Source organism: Rhinolophus sinicus, chromosome 9 (assembly GCF_057876585.1).
Source record: "Rhinolophus sinicus isolate RSI-liver-muscle chromosome 9, RSI-T2T, whole genome shotgun sequence".
Taxonomy (NCBI): Eukaryota; Metazoa; Chordata; class Mammalia; order Chiroptera; family Rhinolophidae; genus Rhinolophus; species Rhinolophus sinicus.
The window spans coordinates 34894380-34913864 of NC_142509.1; the positions used below are offsets into that span (position 1 = coordinate 34894380).

Genomic DNA, 19485 nt, shown 5'->3' on the forward strand with positions numbered 1-19485 from the left:
ACAGAGGGTACCAAAAATATGTACACACATTTTAAGGAAAAAACTGTATTACAATTGTAATACAATGAATGATGCTAGCATGTATTGATTAATGCCATCTTATGAGTGAACATCATACTACACATTGCTACCATAATTCAATTCAACTTCAAAAAATAATACATAGATAACATCTCTTAAAATGTATATATTTTTTTGGCACCCCCGGTATTTTTCCAAATATAATTCACTATAAATGCCTTAGGATTACATCTTACCCAATTCAAGGGCCCACCAGTCCTAGTAATCCAGCAAAACCATCATTTCTAATTTGGATATAAATATACAGTCACCACAAGAAGTCACCAAAACGACCAAACAAGAGTATACTGACAACCTAAAAATTAAAATTGTGACCAGGTTTCTTCAACATGATAAAGAGTATCTGTGAAACCCACAGCTAACATTGTACTTCGTGGTAGAAGACTGGATGTTTTCCTACTCTCGCTACTTCTATTCAACATTCTACCAGAGACGCTAGGCAGGGCAATTAGATAAGAAAGAAACAAAAGGCACCCAGATTGGAAAGATAAAAACACTTCTGTTTACAGATGACATGAACTTAGATAAAGAAAATCTTAAAGACCCCCTGAAAAACTATTAGAACTAATAAAAGAGTCCATGCAAGATTGCAAGGTACAAGCTCACTATACAAAAACCAGTTGTATTTTTGTATATAGCAATGAACAATCTGAAAATGATAATACAAAAACAGGTCCAATTACAAATAGCTTCCAAACAAACAAACAAACCAATAAAATGTTTAGGGATAAACTTAACAAAAGAAGTACAAGACAAATAACAAAATAAACTTAATAAAAGAAGTACTTGTACACTGAAAACAACAGTGTTAAAAGAAATGAAAAACCTAAATACACAGAAAGACACCCTATGGTCATGAATTGGAAGATTTTATAAGTTATGATGGCCATATCCCCCAAATTTATCTACAGAATCAACATAATTATTATCAAAATTCCAGCAGGCTTTTTTGGTAGAAATTAATGAACTAATCTTAAAATTTATATGAAAATGCAAGGGATCCAGAATATTAAAAATAATCTAGAAAAACAACAAAGTTGGAGGCCTCAAACTTAACGATATCAGAACTCACTACAAAGCTACAGTAATCAAGACAGTGTGGTACTGGCATGAGGACAGATATATAGATTAATAGAATAATAGTCAATTTGTAGTGGAAAATGTAGTCAAATTGACTGTTGACAAGGTGCCATGACGATTCAATAAAGTCTTATCGACAAATGGTGCTGAAGACAACTGGATATCCAAATGCAGGAGAATGAATCTGGACCTCTACCTCACGCCACATACAAAATCTTTGTCACCTTAGATTAGACAACAGTTTCTTACGTCTTAGATGTGACACCAAAAACAACAAGAAAAGCAACAAAAGAAATAGAAAAACGAGACTTTATCAAAATTAAAAACTTTTATACTACAAAGGACAGCATCAAGAAAGTAAAAAGAAAACCTACAAAATGGAGGGAAATTTTTTGCAAATCATTAACTGATAAGCCAGGATATATAAAGAACTCTTACAGCTCAATATTAAAAAGACAAATTCTCCCCCCAAAATACAAGCCAATTAAAATGGGAAAAGGATTTGAATAGACATTTCTACAAACACAACATGTAATGGAAAATAAGCACATGAAAAGATGCTCAATATCATTAGGAAATTAGGGAAGTTTGAATCAAAATCACGAGATACCACTTCATGGCTAAAATTTTTTTTAAAAAAATGCAACAAATGTTAACAAGAATGTAAAAAAATTGGGGCCTGCATAAATTGCTGGTGAGAATGTAAAATGATGCAACCATTTTGGGAAACAGTTTGGAAGTTCCTCAAAATGTTAAACATAGAATCACCATATCCCCCAACAATTCCATGCCTAGGTACATACTTAAGAGAGTGAAAGCATATGATCACACAAAAACTTACACATGAATGTTCATAGTACCATTATACATAATAGCCAAAAAGGAAAAACCCAAATGTCCATGAGCTGATGAATGGATAACATGTGGCACATCAAAATAATGGATTATTCAGCCATAAAAAGGAATGAAACATATTATACAGATGAATGAAAAATATGATACATGCTCCAATGTGGATGAACCCTGAAAACAATATGCTAAGTGAAAGAAGCCAGTCTTAAAAGGCAATATATTGTACGATTCCATTTATATGCATTGTCTGAAATAGGCAAATCCATAAAAACAAAGTAAACTGCAGTTGCCAGGGATTAGGAAAAAGAGGGCAGGGAAGTGACTGCTAATGGGTATGGAGTTTCTTTTTCAGGGGATGATAATGTTCTGAAATTAGATAGTAATGATGATAAAACAACTCTGAATACACTAAAAGCCACTTTATTATATACTTCAAAAAAATTAATGTATGGCATGTGAATTATATGTTTAAAAATAATTGTGACTTTGGGCCTCCAACAAATTGAAATATGACTAATACACATGCTATGTATACATTTACTAAGTATGCTGTATATTCTCTAGCAAATTAACTGCAGTTGAAAACAGAGGCAATAAACCACAAAGACTCAGTTTCCTCAACTGTAAAACGTGAATAACAGTACACGTCTATAGAGAGGTTGATGGTTAAAAACCAAGCACTTGCAAATTTATTCCATTACCTGCACACTCTCCAGGCTTAGCTTTTAGCAACCGCATGCATAGACTTCAAATTATCTGTTCTGCACAGAAGTTGCAAAAAAAGCATATTTACATTACCTGAACCTACCCCATCCTTCTGATTTCAGGTTTCATTTATTATGCACTGAGAGCTATTACATGCTCAGCAAGACTATAATGGTCAGTGTGACACAGGTCAGCCCTTAAGGAGCTCACTGCCTAGTGGGATGACAGTAGTGTTAGTAACAAAGTGCTCCTATCTATCTAAAACTAGGTAGAACCTCTGTTCTGCATCCCTCAGAATGGTTAAAATTCAAGAGCAGTAGTACACAAGAGCCCAATGTCCAAGCACTGCATATGCTTTTAGCAATTAGTATATGGGGGGAAGAATGGGAGGGAAAAACGTGTTAACTGTCAGGACCTGTTAGCACGCACCACAAAAGGATTCAGAAACAGGTGAAAGCAGAATGCCAGGTTTAACCATGAGCACTACTTAGAATAACTGCTATTAGTAGTAAGCATACTAGTAGTAGTCAGATGAGGGATATAAACTCATCTTTCAATATTAAACTCACTGGTTTTTGAATACTGAAAGAAAGGGAGTGGTTGCCAGAAGCTAAAGGAAGCGGGTAAAGGGGAAACTACTGTTTGATGGGGACAGAATTACAGTTTGGGATAAAAAAGTTCTGGAGATGATGGTAGTGATGGTCGCCCAACAATGTGAATGTATTTAATGCCATGGAACTGTATACTTAAAAATGATTGAAAAGGTAAGCTTTTTATTATGTATATTTACCACAATATAAGTAAAATAAGGTGTACTCCAGAAGACTGGAAATTTTAGGTCACACACAGTATGGATCAATCATTATTTGTCTTTCCTAAACTATCAAATGCAACATACAAAACACTACACATAGGGAATGGAACTTCACAGCAGGCAAGAAAAGTCAGGTAGATCATAGTTACTAACCAAGCTTTGCCACTGCGATCTGTGCACTGGGCAAATACATTATATAAAATTTGACTAACCTCCCTGCCAAAACCAGGACAGTTCGATGGTATTAAAAACTGAATAAAGAGTCCTGTATGCTAGAGCATAGGGAGTAACAGAAGATGAAATCATAGAAGCAAGCAGGAGCCACACAATGCAAGGTCTTTAAGGAAAAGAGAGAATTTGATATTTTAGGTGCAATCGGGAAACCACTGCAAGTTTTTAGCAGGGGAATAAACAACATGACCTTTAGAAAACCACTCTGGCTGTGTGGAGAATTGACTGAAAGAAGACAACAAAGGAAGCCAGATCCAAGTTAGGACACAATGACAGCACCAGTGTTAAGGTGATGGTGGGACTGAGGAAACAGAAGTTCACAAATGTGGGTGTTTTGGAGACAGAACCAACTGGTCTTAGAGACAGAACAAGGGAGGGAAGAATCAAGATGACTCCCAAGTGTCTCTCGGTTAACCAGGTGGTTAGAGTGACTTACTGAGATGAGAAGACCGGAAGGAACCAGGATTCAGAGGAAAAGAAAACTCAAAACCACCACTGTTGAACAGAAGCTGGCCTTAGTTTTTTTCTTCAAAAGGGAAGATGCCTTGAGGATCCAGATTAGTTTCCTCCGACGCTGTTTACCACTGCCATCTACTGATGCAAACTAATAAACGCTTTGGGGATCATTTCTGTTTTCAAATAGACTCAATACACTGAAATCGCCTAACTAGCATAAAATTCTTCAAAATATTCTTAATTTGAGAGGCTGAAGAGCATTATTACCAGATTAAGCTGGAGAAATGGAAAACACACTAAGTCAAATTTATGTGCAGATGTTATCTGCAACTGCACATACTGCGTATATACTTTAAAACGACAAACTATCTTCCTCCAATGTTTCCTTCCTCAGTTACTATATTAGCATCATCACCACCGTCACCTAAACTAGAAATCCTGCCAGTATCCTTCATTCTACATTCTACCCCCGTATCCACTCAGTTACCAAAACCCGCTGCTTTGCATCTAAATCTGAGGCTCACTTTTCAAACTATACTTGACCATAATTTCATGCCAAAGGAGATTGAGAGTTAATATTTTGGGTTGAGACTGGTAAAAACTTTGAAAGAGTGCCCCCAGATGATTCTGACATGCACCCCTGCATAAGATCCACTATTCATAAACTCAGAATCTTCCCCTTGTTATTTTTAATGCTTCTGCCCTCGTTATCTCTTGCCCTCATTACCTCTTGTCTAGACTATCAAAATAGCATATCTCTAGCCTACCCCACCCATTCTGACCTATTTTCTACATCACTGCCAGAATTCCCTACCTCACATTTTTGCTATCCATTGTGATGAATAGTAAAATCTGAATAAAGTCTGTAGATTAGATAATAGTACTGTATCAATTTCCTGATTTTGATAATTGTACTGAAGTCATATTAAGAGAATGCCCTCAATTTTATAAAATAAACACTCAGGTATTTAAGAATAAAGGGGCAGTGTGCCTGCCTGCAACTTACTCTCAAATAGTTCAGACAAAAATATCTGAGACTGAGAGGATAATGCACGTCATGTTAACATTTGGAGAATCTGGGTAAAGTTTATATGGGAACTCTCTTACTATTCTTGCAACTTTTAAGTCTGCAATTATGTCAAAATAAATTTTAAAAAGCCAATGGCCAAACCACTTCTTTCTGGGTTCTTTTATTACACTATTAGTAAGCTGTTACCTCATTTACACACACACTTTGCAGTCCTAAGTAATCAACATATTGGTACATAGGCAACACTCTTCTTTTTCTGGATTAAGAATGACAAATTATGGGTGAAAGAATTCCTATGACAAGGCAATTTCCTTTCAGAGGCTCAAACTGTATGTATACCACAGGTCAAGAGATGCAGCTCTTTGAATTCTTTATTAAAAGGAGTAAGACAATAAAGACAAAGCATACCTTTCCCACAAGTCAGTATAAAAGAGTTACTATGAGTCAATTTTAAAAAGCAAAACAAAACAAAAACCAGTAACAAGTACTCTGAGCTCCGAAGGGTGTGGAAAACCATGATGATCTGAATAATCCAATGTAATGACTCTCCAGCAAAAAGACCAGGCTGTTCTGACAGGTTACAGGGGCATTCTAGGCTATTTGAAAACATGGCGCTGATTTAGAGCAATGAGGATATGGACCCTTTTGAGATTTTTGGAGAGCTCTGGCCTCACAGTGGATTCACAAACTCTTTGAGGGCCACCTGCAGAGCCCAGGCTAAGACCCCTGGCTCAGTGGAATGTAAAGTATTTTTAAGCACAGCTTTCAAAGTCATGAAATTACCCTTACCTATCAACCTAGTTTGATAGTTGCAAGTATGTCTTAACATTTGTGCCAAGAACAAAAACAGAAAAAACTTACTTAGTCATTGACAAGAATTCTAACTGCACTACAACTAATTGTCAAATCAAGGTTAAGTTCATTATATCACTAGTGCTAGTGTTCTACGATGTAACAAAATAAGCATAATTCAAAACACCTTGTTTAAAAGCAAACAAAACCTTAACAACACGAAGGGAGGTGCCAAAACACTTTGAAATAATTTTACAGAAAACCTGATTTGTTTGGAGAAAACTAAAATTGATACGAGTATAATTTTTAAAACGCTTAATTGTGAGCTTTGAGAAAAAGACTGCATTCAGATATACAATCTAGAAAAAACCAAAAATGACAGACTCAACTCACCAGCAATTTCTACAATGTCACCAGGAACAATGTCTTTAGCTTTAATCCGTTGTACGCTCTTTCTGTCCTGTCGATACACTTTGCCCATTTCAGGCTCGTACTCCTTAAGGGCTTCGATTGCATTTTCAGCATTTCTTTCCTGTAAAAAAAAAGAGAACAGAAGATAAAAGTAGTAGACACATGCCTGCCACTCCAATACTTCTAGAAGTCCAAGCAATCAAATTTTAGAGTTCTAATCTAAACTTAGAAAAAAAGACACAAGTACATTAATGACATTTGTAGTAAACAATTCACATTTTAAGGTGACAAATGCTAGGCCCTTATGATTTTGTGTGAAAATGAAAAAAATAAGCCCCCTAAGAAGCGTAAAAGGATAAAATTATAAAGGGGAAAAGCAGTTATTAAGTCAGCCATCCCTAAGCACACTGAAACGCGGGCCCTCGCATCCAGCACATATACCTACACTATTTAAATGGATCCTGTTTCACAAGAAAAGTGATGGTCTAGGGCTTGACTGCCTGGGTTCAATCAGACTTTTCCACTTAATAGCTATGTGGCTGTGGATGAGTTATGCAACACACAGGTTTACTGCCTACAAAACCAGGACCTTATTGTACCTACCTCAAGGGCTGTGAGGATTTACACATTTTATGTAAAATGCTTAGACTGTGTTTTGGCACACAGTAAATGCCATGAGTGATGAATTAAGAAAATTAAGTTATGTCTCACCAATTCTAAGAAACCTCTTTCCAGTGGTAAAGGCCAATAAATGGCTGAAATCTCATCATAGTAGCACTGCTAGTTACATATCGTATTTACCATAATGTTATATATGAACATATCAAGACTTAGTCACCCAGTTTTCCTAATTTCAAGATGAGAGATGCAGAATCAAAATGAGTCATGTTGAAGGGGGGAAAAAAAGTACAGGATAGTTCCTTTAGGAGGTTAAAAAAAGAAAAGCTTGCGTGCTGAATTTACCTTTTCTCCTTTTAGAAAGTAAGCAATTAGAAGCGAGTCTACAGAGCACATGCCCAGGTGTGGTTACTCATTGGACAAAGGAAAGGATTCTTTCATTTCTCTCACATTTTGGCCCTCCAATCTCAAGCTCTTCAGTTTAACATTTACTTGGATAGAATTTATGCTCAACACCATGCTATATCATTTTTTACCTTGCTGTAAGTATAGTCTGTTGTGAAAAATCCTTAAACCTGAGAATTTAGATGACACAAAACTAAGAGCTAATGATATGTATGTCTCACTTTTTATGTATGCATCCTGAAAATGCATAGGAAACCTTAAATTTTGGAAATTCATAATAAAAAGAGTTTCAATCCCATATCAGATCTGCTTAAAGAATGAGTATATCTGCATCACCTTATAATTAACAGAAATATTAGAATATTTAACCCTAATTAATATCACTGCTAAAAGGTCCTTCAGGTTAAGTTCAAATGTTACTGATAATGTAGAATGAATAGCAACAATGCTCAGAATTCTATTGCAATCAAATTTGAAACTATTTTTTCCACAAGCCCCCCACCCCCCCAATTTATGAATAGTGGCAGTTTTACTTCTTTTACTCCTTCATCGAGATCATGTCAAGTAGAGTTCAACTGGATTGCTCAAGGTTAGGGACACATCCCAGGAGCACTATATTTTGCTCCGATTACAAACTAGCAACGGTACATTTAAATTAGAAGCATAAACTTAAAGATAAATTACTCAGATGCCAAGGACAAAGATGCCAATTAAAATCACTTCAAAAGCCCCCAACTCCAACTATCAAAATAAATACTTAGAGTATAGAAGTGGGAAAGGGAAGTTCATGATCACAGATTTAAATAGGTTACATCAAAAACAGGTCAATTTGGGGAAACACAAATACAGAGGGTGCCCAAAAATGTACACACATTTTTAAAGAACAGTATTAAAATTGTAACACTCAATATACACTGATAATAAAAGATGAATGAGTCCCGTTTGACTTTGCAATGACGAGAGGTGCTCAACGTGGTTCCCATCCGCGTCCAGACACTTCTGATGACGGAAAACTACTGCTTGAGCAACGTTGACCAAAGTGTCCACCTGTATACATTTTTTTGGTACCCCCGGTATACCTAACTTACTACAAATAAGAGGATAGAGGACCTTCTTTGCTCTAAAATTTTATAACTCCTACCTCCTCCACTCAAACCCAAATTGGTCTAAGTGTCATTCTTCAAACATACTTGTACCTTTCTGCTCATGCCACTCCCTCTCTGGAATAGTCTCCCCAGACTCCACCCACAAAACTCGCAATAGTTTCTCAAAAGTTCCCAGATTGTCATCCCCTTTAAGAAGCCTTCCTGGATGTCACTGGTCAGAAATATGTGCCCCGCCTCACCTCCCAATACTACCCTACATTATAATAATTTTCCTTACTTCCAGAAGGCAACAACCCTCTAGTATTGCACATACCATTCTGTAAACTGTGTAAATGGGACTGATACCTAAGAATGTTATTCTTTTTTTTTTAAACTAAGACAAATATAAAAGTCCTATGAAAACTGCTGTAGAATTTTACTTTGGAATTCATATAAGCCTGGGCCTGGATTCAAATCCCAGATACTCTATGTACTATTTATATGGCCTTTGATAAGTCACTTAACCACTCTGAACTTCAACGTCACATCTTCAAATGGGAATATGATCTACATTATAAGATCACACTGTAAGGATGAAATGGGAATGTACATGAAGTATCTACCACATAATTGGCATACATTATTTAATAAAAATACTTATTACTAGCTTGAGAAGGACAATCTAATACTGTGTATTCTTTCTTTTGCCTAAATTATTTGCAGAGGATCATTTCTACTTAAATAAAAACTTTTTTTTCTTTTTTGGAAAAAAAGAGGAATATAGCATAATTAAAAATTTCTAAGTAGGCCATCTTTCTATGAGCCCATCACATAAAGATCTTGTTTATTAATAAGATCAGAAGTTTATAGTTTAAGAATGATAAAAGCATTCTATTTTTGTCCTCAAAGGGATAACTATATCCATCAAAACCCTAAAAGATTGGGCTGGCCTAGTGGCTCAGTTGGTTGGAGCGCGGGCTCTGGAGGGCAGGGTTGCCGGTTCAATTCCCGCATGGGCACAACTAGATTGAAGGACAACTACTTGGAGCTGACGGGCCCTGGAGAGGCACACTGTTCCCCAACATTCCCCAATAAAATTTATTTAAAAAAACCCAAACCTAAAAGATCAATACTTAAAATGAGTTTGAAATATTAGTCTGTCTGTTAAAAGACCTATATTAAAAAAAAAAAAAAAATCAAGCAGATCAACAGTCCTAGGAAAATTAAAATCCTCAAACTAGATATATATGCAGAAGAACAATTATGTGATTGGGGGTGGGGGGAAGAAATCCCATTTTGTTTCTGAAGTAAAACTAGCTTCCATTCTGTGAGTAAGCAAGGCATGGGCAACTGAAGGAAAAAAGCCAAAAGTGTGCTCTAAAAGGAAAACAATCTAGGATTTAAACAATTTTGACAGCTAAACACACATACAGACACACAAAATCCAAGAAAAAAAAAAAATGACATTGAGCTTATTAAGTTTTTCATAGGAAGCAGCTAGGAAATATAAAGACAGATAATGGTGCTCAAATTTTCTGGTTTTCCTTAAGTAGCTTTTCTCATCCATTTTTCTTAACCCCATACTACCATGAAGGATGACAATTCATAGACATAAGCAAAATATATATGCATGAAAGGTCTAAAATTTTGCCATTAAATAAACTAACAGACAAAAGAAAAAACATATAGACATTCCACAGAGGTATCTTTAGTTAACACATCAGGAAAAACAGATAACAAAAGATTAATATAGTTTAAGTTACATAAATTACTAAAATGTAGCAGTGCAGGAATTTTTGCTTACCTGCCATACACCCACAATTGCATTGGCTACTAATATAAGTAAAATTACAAAGGGTTCTACAAAGGCTGTAATTGTTTCTTCACCTTCTTCAAACCAAGCCAAAACCTGAAAGAGAAATGGCATGTGTTAGAACTGTAATGTGTTTTTAGGCTTAGTGCCACTTTACAACAAAAGTGGCTGACACAAAAGGAATTACGATATATAAAACCTCTTTCCTTACTATCCCTAGAAATAAATGGTGGCAAAATGTAACGACAAAAACAACCAGCTTATATATTGTTCAAAGTCATTCCTGAGATTCAAAACTACACAACTTCTTAATAATATCCTTAAGGGCTTATTTATATTTTCATTTAATAATTCTGTTTTAAAATCCAAATAAAATACTTTTTGGGAAATAAACCCCATTCATTTTATATGTACATATTTAAAAGAAATAAAACTTAAATTCTTGATTTTGTTAAAGTAAAAGGCAATCAACACTTTGTTGACTTGGGCAATATTCATATCAAATAATATCATATTTGACATAAATTCATACTAAAAATAATGATCACTGACTCAAAATTTTAAACTGCTAATGTCCCACTTATTTTCAGTGGTATTACTGAAGGTTGTCTCAGAATTACTTCAAGGTTGTTCCATAATCTGGAAGTATTTTGAAGGTTATCCTCCATATGACATCTAGTATAGCAGCACAGCATTTCAGAAATGACATAAGTCCAAAAATGTTACAAGTGGACACAGAACACTGCCCCAAGAAAAATGAGCAGAGAATTAACTTCTACCTCACACAACCATAACTTTGTTAAGATTTAAAAGCTATGAGAGAGCCACAGTGTTCTCCATAATTTAGCAACCCTACGGTGGTAAGAGAGAATCCAATACAATGACTCTTAAAATAATGTATGATTAAAAATTTAACCAATTTTTGTGAAAAACTGCCAATCCAAAAAGAATGTGAAACACATCTTAATGATTCAACCTGGCAGGTAAGATTTGCAATGTTTTATAACATTGCTTAAAATGTTTGAATATTTCACAATAAAACCTTTTCTTTAAAAGATCTACTTACTAAACAATAAAAGCACTGTTTTTGATACTTTTTAATATTGTCAGATATCATTTATGGCAATAATGAAGCCATTTGACTATGACTGTACTTAGTGGAATACTATAAAGTGAGTTTTACACAAATAGCAAACCAGAAAGATGACTAAGGCAAAGCCCAACATGAATTTTGCCACATAAAAGAGAACAATGACGAATTAAGAAATACCAATTTAAGCAGGAAAAAAATAAGGAGACACCAGGACCATGTCCTGATAGATGATAATCACCACTGACAGCTAGTGAACCAGGGCAGGCAGAAAACCAGAATGAATATAAATGTTGCTACAAACTTTCTTTCAACAGGGCATTGCTGGTGTTAAAGTCAGGCCTAATGCCAAAATGAAAACTTCTCTAGGAAGTTATAAATTTTGATAGATGCAAGATCACAGCTGCTTTGATACTAGCCTTCCAAACATTTGCCAAGGAGAGCATATCAGAAATAAGAAACTTAATTAGCTCTTGGAGAAAAATTGCTCAACTTGAAGAGTAACTAGGACCTTTCCAAAAGGTCAGTGAGGCATTAGCAACTGTAAGATAAGCTTCACACCTTGTTAAAGCGGATATGAATTTCCCTCTTGGCAGCTAGGCCTGAGGAACAAACTTAAAGCAATACCCCATACGGCGGGAGCAAAAGAAAAGACTAAGGCAAGCAATGACAGGACTATCAGAGCAAACTTCTACTTTTCAAGAATCGTGTAGTTCCTTTGCACAAGTGGTCTTCATCAATAACGTAATCCTAATCTGTACAAGCAGTAGTCTTTCCTTCCAATATGACTTTAAATGTTTATGTGTAAGAAACACAGGCATTAATAGTTATTTGAAAGTTCTACAGATACACTAATAAGTGCTTGATGAGAAACAAATGGGCAAATCTCTTAGGGTAGAAGGACGGTGCTGAACCTGTGTACAATCGACAACCAATCTCAGAATACTTCTTAAAATGTCTATTTTGAAACCACAAATAACCAAAGAATTAAATACTACAGGCCAAAATGAAGATTGGCAACATTTCATTAACTGGGAAGAACCAATCCAGTCAATCATGTTCAAATCACATTGTGCAATCCTTCACGGTTTTGTTCTACTGAAAAGACAACCTCTTGTGCAAGGGGAAGATGATGCTAACAAATGAAAGACTCCATGAGATGGGGAAAGAGGGGAGAGAGGAGAGAGGAATTGGATAAGTGACACATTATTACTGAAATGCAAGATGCCTTATTAGCACAACAGTACAGGCAGCTCATAATTACGGTTTACTAGAAGTTATACAAAATAGATTTATACGGGGGGGGGGATGTTTCAAAAAATCTTTGAAGAATAGGCTGAACATAAAAGATTATGTTTTATTGCCTTTTGTTCACTGTTCTATCCCCCAGGAGCCTAGAAGAGTCTCTTATACAGAGTTGATACTCACTATATATTAAATAGATGCATAAATGAGTGAAACAAAACCTCATACAACCTCTAAGACCCTAAGTGGCAGTATATGAACTTAAACATTAAGATAGCAAAAAAGAGAATCAACTTCATCAACAACTTCCTTCAACAACATCAAAGGAAAGTGGAAGCAAAGGCTACTGCAGTATAATTTTAGGCAGTTTCTTTTTCTCTTTACTTTCACTGTTTAAATACAGTAACATTACATGTCTTCTGGGGCTGACATTATCTGTCAAGTTCAAACTTTCAATCTTGCCAGTCCTATTCACAGTAACCACTTGCTAATGAATGCTCAACTACAATTTAAACTGCTTAAATAGAGTAGGATAGGCTATCTTCTAATTGTTATCTGTAAGATTAATCTCTGTATAGCACAATAACTTCTGACAAGAGAGCAGTTTAACGAATAAAGCAAATTTTAATCCAAAGTAAAGAGGCATGTTCCAGTATAAACTAGGAGACAGTCAAGATACTGTGACTCAGTTATCTTACTTGCAAATTGGATAATTTGCTGAGCTCTTAATGAGACCAAAAAAGAAAACGGGAGTGAGTGATCACGAGCACATTTTTCAGAGGGAGGGCACCAGTCTGCATTCCTCTTGTATCCTTAGAAACTTACAATGCCTTTGGACACTCTTAACACTTGTTCAATAAAGGAAGAAAATTACATTAAAAAAATCTTTAAAAAGAGGAAGTGGAAATTAAACACTTCACAAGAATGAAAAAAGTTATTACTAATAAATGTTATGGCAATTTTCTAGGATGGGAAACAAAAATTCTTTCAGCCATTAAAAACAAATGTATGAATTAGACTACATTCTCTTCCAATGTCGACACAAAGATTATATGAAAACACTCCTCAATGTTTTCAGATTTGAGTAGTCTTCTTCAAAGAAAACAACAAAAACAAAAAAACTACCGTTTCCCAGAAAATAAGACCTAGCTAGACAATTAACTCTAATGCATTTTTTGGAGCAAAAATTAATATAAGACCTGGTCTTATAGAAAAATAAGACCAGGTGTTATATTATATCCAGTCTTATATTATATAAGACCCGGTCTTATGGTAAAATAAGACTGCGTCTTATATTAATTTCTGCTCCAAAAGACGCATTAGAGCTGATTGTCCAGCTAGGTCTTATTTTCGAGGAAACACAATATACACACACATTCACTTTTCAAACCATATTTTTAAAGAAAGGCTCTAAATAAATTAAACCAGTCAGTAAGCTATTTATTTTTATCTACTTTAAAATAAGAAATTAAAAGAAAATGTAGGAAAAATTTCCAAATCACTACATAATACAGTATCAAATACTTCTGCAATATATTGTTCTGAGAAAACCAAAGTATACCGACAGATCTCACGGTTTGAAAATGCTACCAACACAAACTCACCTAATATTTGTTGTATCAAAAGCAATAGCCTAGGTTCTAAAAAGAATTAAGAATCCCTTTAAAGGGTCTAGTAGGAAGAAAAGACAATTACCAAATATAAGTGAAAAGTTGAGAAGTGCCTTGGTCTAAGAAAGTTCTAGCATTTCAGGGTTGATCTAAGGACCTGAGGTAGGGAAATGGAGGTGGAGGGTAAAGAAACTTATGTAAATTGTATTACCATAGAGGACTTTATGATTCAGATAAATGACACAAATATGGCCCTCATGCTTACCTCCTTCAGGGCTTTTCTCAAATGTCACCTTCTTAGATGTCTTTCCTGACCATCCTATTTAAAAATTGTACTCCCTCCCATTCCTATACTTCCTTATTCTACCAACTCCCTTCCCCACTTTATTTTTCTTCATAGCACTATCACTGTCCAACAGATTATTACGTATTTTACTTGTTTATTATCTGTCTCCACCAGAATGTCAGCTCCAGGTAAGAGGCTTTGTCTATTTTGTTCGATGCTGTATCCCCAGTGTCCATGCCATGTGCCAAGTATTGAATTAATACCTAACTAAACAGTGAAAGAAAAGGAGGAGCATTCAAGGTCAGCAACCATATGATGTGACATATGAATGGCAAAGTTGGTGACCAAGAAGGATGGAAAGACAAACTGAAAGGACAGAAGGTCCTGAATGTTAAAATTAAGGAATTTCTAATGTTACTTCATATGCAATGGGAGATATATACTAGCTCACTTCTTCCAATCCAAGTGACCTTTAAAATAAACTATTCTGATGAATATTAGAAATTTACTACACTTTATCCCTACAGGTCACAAGTGTAAAACATTAATGCAGTTTCCTACTTTCTGCCACAGCAAAACATTAACTATGGTTAACAGTTTACTACTTAGTTTAATATTTGAAATAAATCACTGAAGCCTAATATTTCTTTTTAACTTGAGCAGAACCTGATGATTATTATAGAACTACCTATTCACTTCTCCAAAAGAACATGAATATTCCACCAAGTTTTTCCTATTAAACTAACAGGACTAAACTACCACAAAAGGCTCAGTGCTCTTTTGAAAGACAAAGAAATGAGGACTGAAAAGGTCAAGTGCAATGTGGCAGTACTGCCAACTCCACATGAAGAAAATCAACAAAACGTGTTTTAGATCTGTAATTTCATAATCAAAGCAAATTAAGGAACAGTACTTCCTAAACACGTATTGTTTTTCTGTATAGCGACCCATTAAAAAAAATGTAACATAGTTCATTTCCTGAACAATAACTCCAAGTAGTTATCAAAAGGTAACTCAAATTTCAACTCCAAAACACAGCTCTATAAAGCTACAAAAACCCAACATCCTACCTTACAACAAATTTAAAGCCCATCTGAAAATGCCTAGAAACTATAAACTTACTTCAAAGTAAAAATCACACACATCATTGATGCAAAATGCTAATACAGTCACTCAACCTGGCCACTCAAGAGATCCTATACAACCCAAATAGTCAATAGCCGGTTTACTGGAAATAATGCCACTGATGTTGCAACACTGCCTTAAGTTACATACACGGAATACATACAAGCCAGAATACCTCTTCGGCTTGTATACATCAGCTGATTAACTTCTAAGAGGTCCCCTATGACCGTATTGAACCCCAGTATTTTAACTACCAGAGCTGACAGTTTCAGAATTACGTAGCCAGCTTAAATATAAATATTATACTAGCCCAAATATGTAATTTGTTTTGCCCCATGACAATATGTTGAAACTTATTAATCAAACAGATCTACTCCTTTATCTTAACTGGTTAAAGCAGCAGTCATTTACTGGGGAGGAGGTTGTGGGGTTAAATTAATTCAGAACAGACATGTAAGAGGTATCGAGTGATTAATTCAGGATGCTGAATGTTTGATACATCAGTCTAAATTTTATTCAATGAATACCACTGAAAAGATTCATAAGGATTGATTAATGGCTACACATCCCTTGGCTAAAATGGCAGATTCTCATGGCAGAATCTGTGTATCTAATTACTCCAGAAAAAGTTCACCTCTTCCCAATTTTTTTCTCACCTAAAAAAATGTCCACTGCTTCCTTTATTTAGTTCTCAAAATAGCCCTCTATGGTATGGTTGTCAAAGACTGAGGTAGATCCCTGGTTGCATACATACAAACATAAAAACGAGACCTTGAAGCTGTATAGGCTTTGTGAAGCCTGAAAAACGTATTGCACGGGGTGAATTTTGCTTCCAATCATGTTTTTATAAGAATAAAATACTGTAATTTAAGAACAAAAGGCATCTCATGCTGTTAGGATTAGGAACATCTGTGTCCTATTCATGACCATTTTTAGGAAAACTACCAAGAAGTCCACTGCCCAAGAAAAAAAGGCAATAAAAAATATTGAACAGAAAAAAAATGTTAATAACCTAGAAATATCCTCACCAAACCCCATCACCTTTCTTCTCCAGTAGTTCTTTGCATTTCACCAGTTTCTTAGCAACCATACAGGACTCAAGCGGGTAAGTATATACAGAACAAGAAAAAACACAATTTTTTTTCCCCTCTTTTAAGATCTAGAACTGGACTGAACCTTGTTCTCTTAACCTAGGAGTCACTCAAGACAGGGGTCCAATTTAGATAAATATACCACCCTAAAGGTCAGTGACCAAATTTGGTCAACAGTGGTGCCATCACTGCCGTCATCATTCTTGTCACTGTCAGAAACTGTCACCTTGCCATTACCAGGACAGGAGAGCATCTGGAATATTCCTTTTGTAAGTTCTATTTACAGACTACAAAGAGCCCAACATCATCTTAGTATGATCTTACACAATGGAAGAACCTCAAACAGAAAAGGCCTTCCAATAAAGAACTTTTCGATATTAAAAGCTGATAAACCACAAGAGTTTGTAAGACCCTGCCACATTCGGGAATAATTTCTAACTGCATTGTAAATGTCAGGCAGCCATTTATTTTCTGTTCACGAATGGCTTCAAGTGTTTTGTTTGTAATTTTAAAATATCTAGGTTTGGAAAAAAAATGGAGACACAGCTTAAACCTCCAAATATAATGTTCTCACCCGATAGACATCATTTATTTGGAGAGAAAATAAATTGCTTCATACTTACAAAAGATATACATGCTGCCAGCAATAAAATTCTAACTAGTAAGTCTTCAAACTGCTCAATCACAAGTTCCAGCAAGGTTTTTCCTATTAGAAACAAACATATTTGTTGTAAATGTCATATTAACTTCAGCACACAAAGGGAGGGGTGGGGGTGGAGAACGGGACATTTTAAAATTACTTACCTTCTTCAGCCGGTAACTCTGTAGAATGTAGAAATTCGCCAAGCAACCGTGTTAAGAGGGGGAAAAAAAAACATTTTAGCATTCTGTATTTCTAAAAAAGAATTGCTAAAAATTATCAGTCTTTGAAAGACATACCTAGATATATATACATTCATTTTTAATGGAAACCATACTAAAATGGTACCCCAAAAAAATATGCAATACTTGTAACCAATGGCCTTAGGTCTACCCCGAAGCGTAAAATCTCATTGCCATCTAAACAGGGATCCCGAAACAAGGAGTCATTTCAGCTATGTCATCACTTCTGCCAGATGTGTAACTTTGGGTAGTGCAAGAACGGTCAGAGGCATTCTCAACTACAACGCCGCCTCATAAACAGGCTGGGGACGAGAAAATGTCTCGCAGGACTCAACCCAGCTTCAGGAGACTAGTTCCTCCCTCCACCAGGGCCGGCTGCTGCTGGTGACAGTCGCGGAGCTGGCCGCGTGCGGGGAAGGTCAAGGGCTCGAGCCGCGAGGACATCGAGAGCAGGCGCAGACCCGACCCGGAGACCCCGCATGCAGCCCCTTTCCCGCCTGGCCGACGCGCGGGCTCGACCCGCCGCCTGCAGCCCTCGGCGGGCTCGGAGCCGAGACCCACGAGGTGGGGCCCGGTCAGCCATCTTCCCTGGCTCTCGGGCCCGCGCCGGGCCGCGCGGGGCCCCTGCAGCCCCGGCGCCGGGCACCTACCGTTGGAGCCCCATCTCTCCTTGAGCTTCTTGACCTGATCCAGGCTCAGCCCCGTGCTCTCGTTGACACCGAAGTGGCCCAGCACCTCCTCTACCGTCTTTGTGTGCGCGTTCTCCATGGCTGCGGGGGCCTCGCCTGCCGTCCCCGCGGCCTCCTAGCCTCCGCCTCGCACTCGGACAGCGGGCTCGTGCCACCTCCGGCGCCCAGGCGCGGACTGGCTTCTCCCCCTCCTCCGCCGGCTGCTTCCGCCTCGCGGGGCGCTGAATCACCCCGCGCCCCCTCCCGCAGACAACCGCTCCTCTCGCTGCCCGGCCCTCGCCGGCGCCCACCCCGGGCTCAGATGGGCGGTGGGAGCTCGCGACTCTTCTAGTCAGAAGGGAGGGTCTCCTTCGCCCTCAACCGCCCGCCCAGAGCGCAGGCCGCGGCTCCCAAGCCCCCTCCCCGCTTTCCTGAGGTGATTCGCGGCCCCGCCCGGACCAGAGGAGGGGGCGCCCGGCCGACCCCTGAGGGCGGAACGAAGGGCTGCAAGCTGGTGGGGTGGTGCACAGCGCGCTCGCCCAGTTCCCTTAGCTCTGCTCCCCCGACAGCGGCGGAGGAAACTGCGGCGAAGGAGAAGGAGGTGGCGTCGGGGACGGCTCCGCGGCGACTGCTCTAATAGCATTTATCCGTCGCTGCCTCCCCTCTCGCCGCCGCCGCGGCATGTGGACGCCGCTCATTGGCCGAGAGGGCCCAGCGCGGCGCGGGCGGCGCGGCCCCGCCCCCTCCCCGGCTCCCTCCCTCCCGCGCGGCTCGCGCCCACGCTGCCACGCAGGCCCCGCCCCTCCCGCGCACCGCCCCCCGGAACCCGGATCGAGGCTGCCGTGCGCGGTGCTTGCACAGTGTGCGCTGTGGCCGGCGGGCTGACGGAGGGCGAGCTCCGGCCCGCTCCTCCGCTAGTGCGGCTCTAGATCCCTAGCCGCCCAAAGAACTAGAATCCAGAAGGGTGGGAGCCTCAAGGTGGGCTCCCTGCACTCGCTGCCCCAAGGGAACTGCCTGCCCTTCAGGGTCGGCCTCAGGCCGGGGTGCATGGCTGGGGAGGCGAGGCCAAGGAACCTGGGAACTTGGTCCGCACGGGGCTCCCCAAGCGCGCTCTG

At 38.2% G+C, this 19485-nt stretch overlaps 1 protein-coding gene across 3 annotated transcripts in view; it reads right to left on the bottom strand.

Moving 5' to 3' along the window:
* The window catches only part of ATP2A2 (ATPase sarcoplasmic/endoplasmic reticulum Ca2+ transporting 2), a 49676-nt gene extending 30641 nt beyond the window's left edge, over window positions 1-19035 (bottom strand). The window contains exons 1-5 of one of the 3 annotated variants that reach the window (XM_088801025.1): window positions 18353-19035; window positions 17625-17642; window positions 17444-17526; window positions 10365-10469; window positions 6435-6573 (exon numbers count right to left, since the gene is read on the bottom strand). In XM_088801025.1, the coding sequence (XP_088657151.1) occupies window positions 6435-6573; window positions 10365-10469; window positions 17444-17526; window positions 17625-17642; window positions 18353-18470 (463 nt within the window). In that variant the 5' untranslated portion in view covers window positions 18471-19035. Of the gene's footprint in view, window positions 1-6434; window positions 6574-10364; window positions 10470-16757; window positions 16924-17443; window positions 17527-17624; window positions 17643-18352 lie in introns of those variants that run through there. The other 2 variants (XM_019733920.3, XM_074321111.2) reach the window with 2 other exon arrangements.
* Between the last annotated feature and the right edge of the window lie 450 nt (window positions 19036-19485).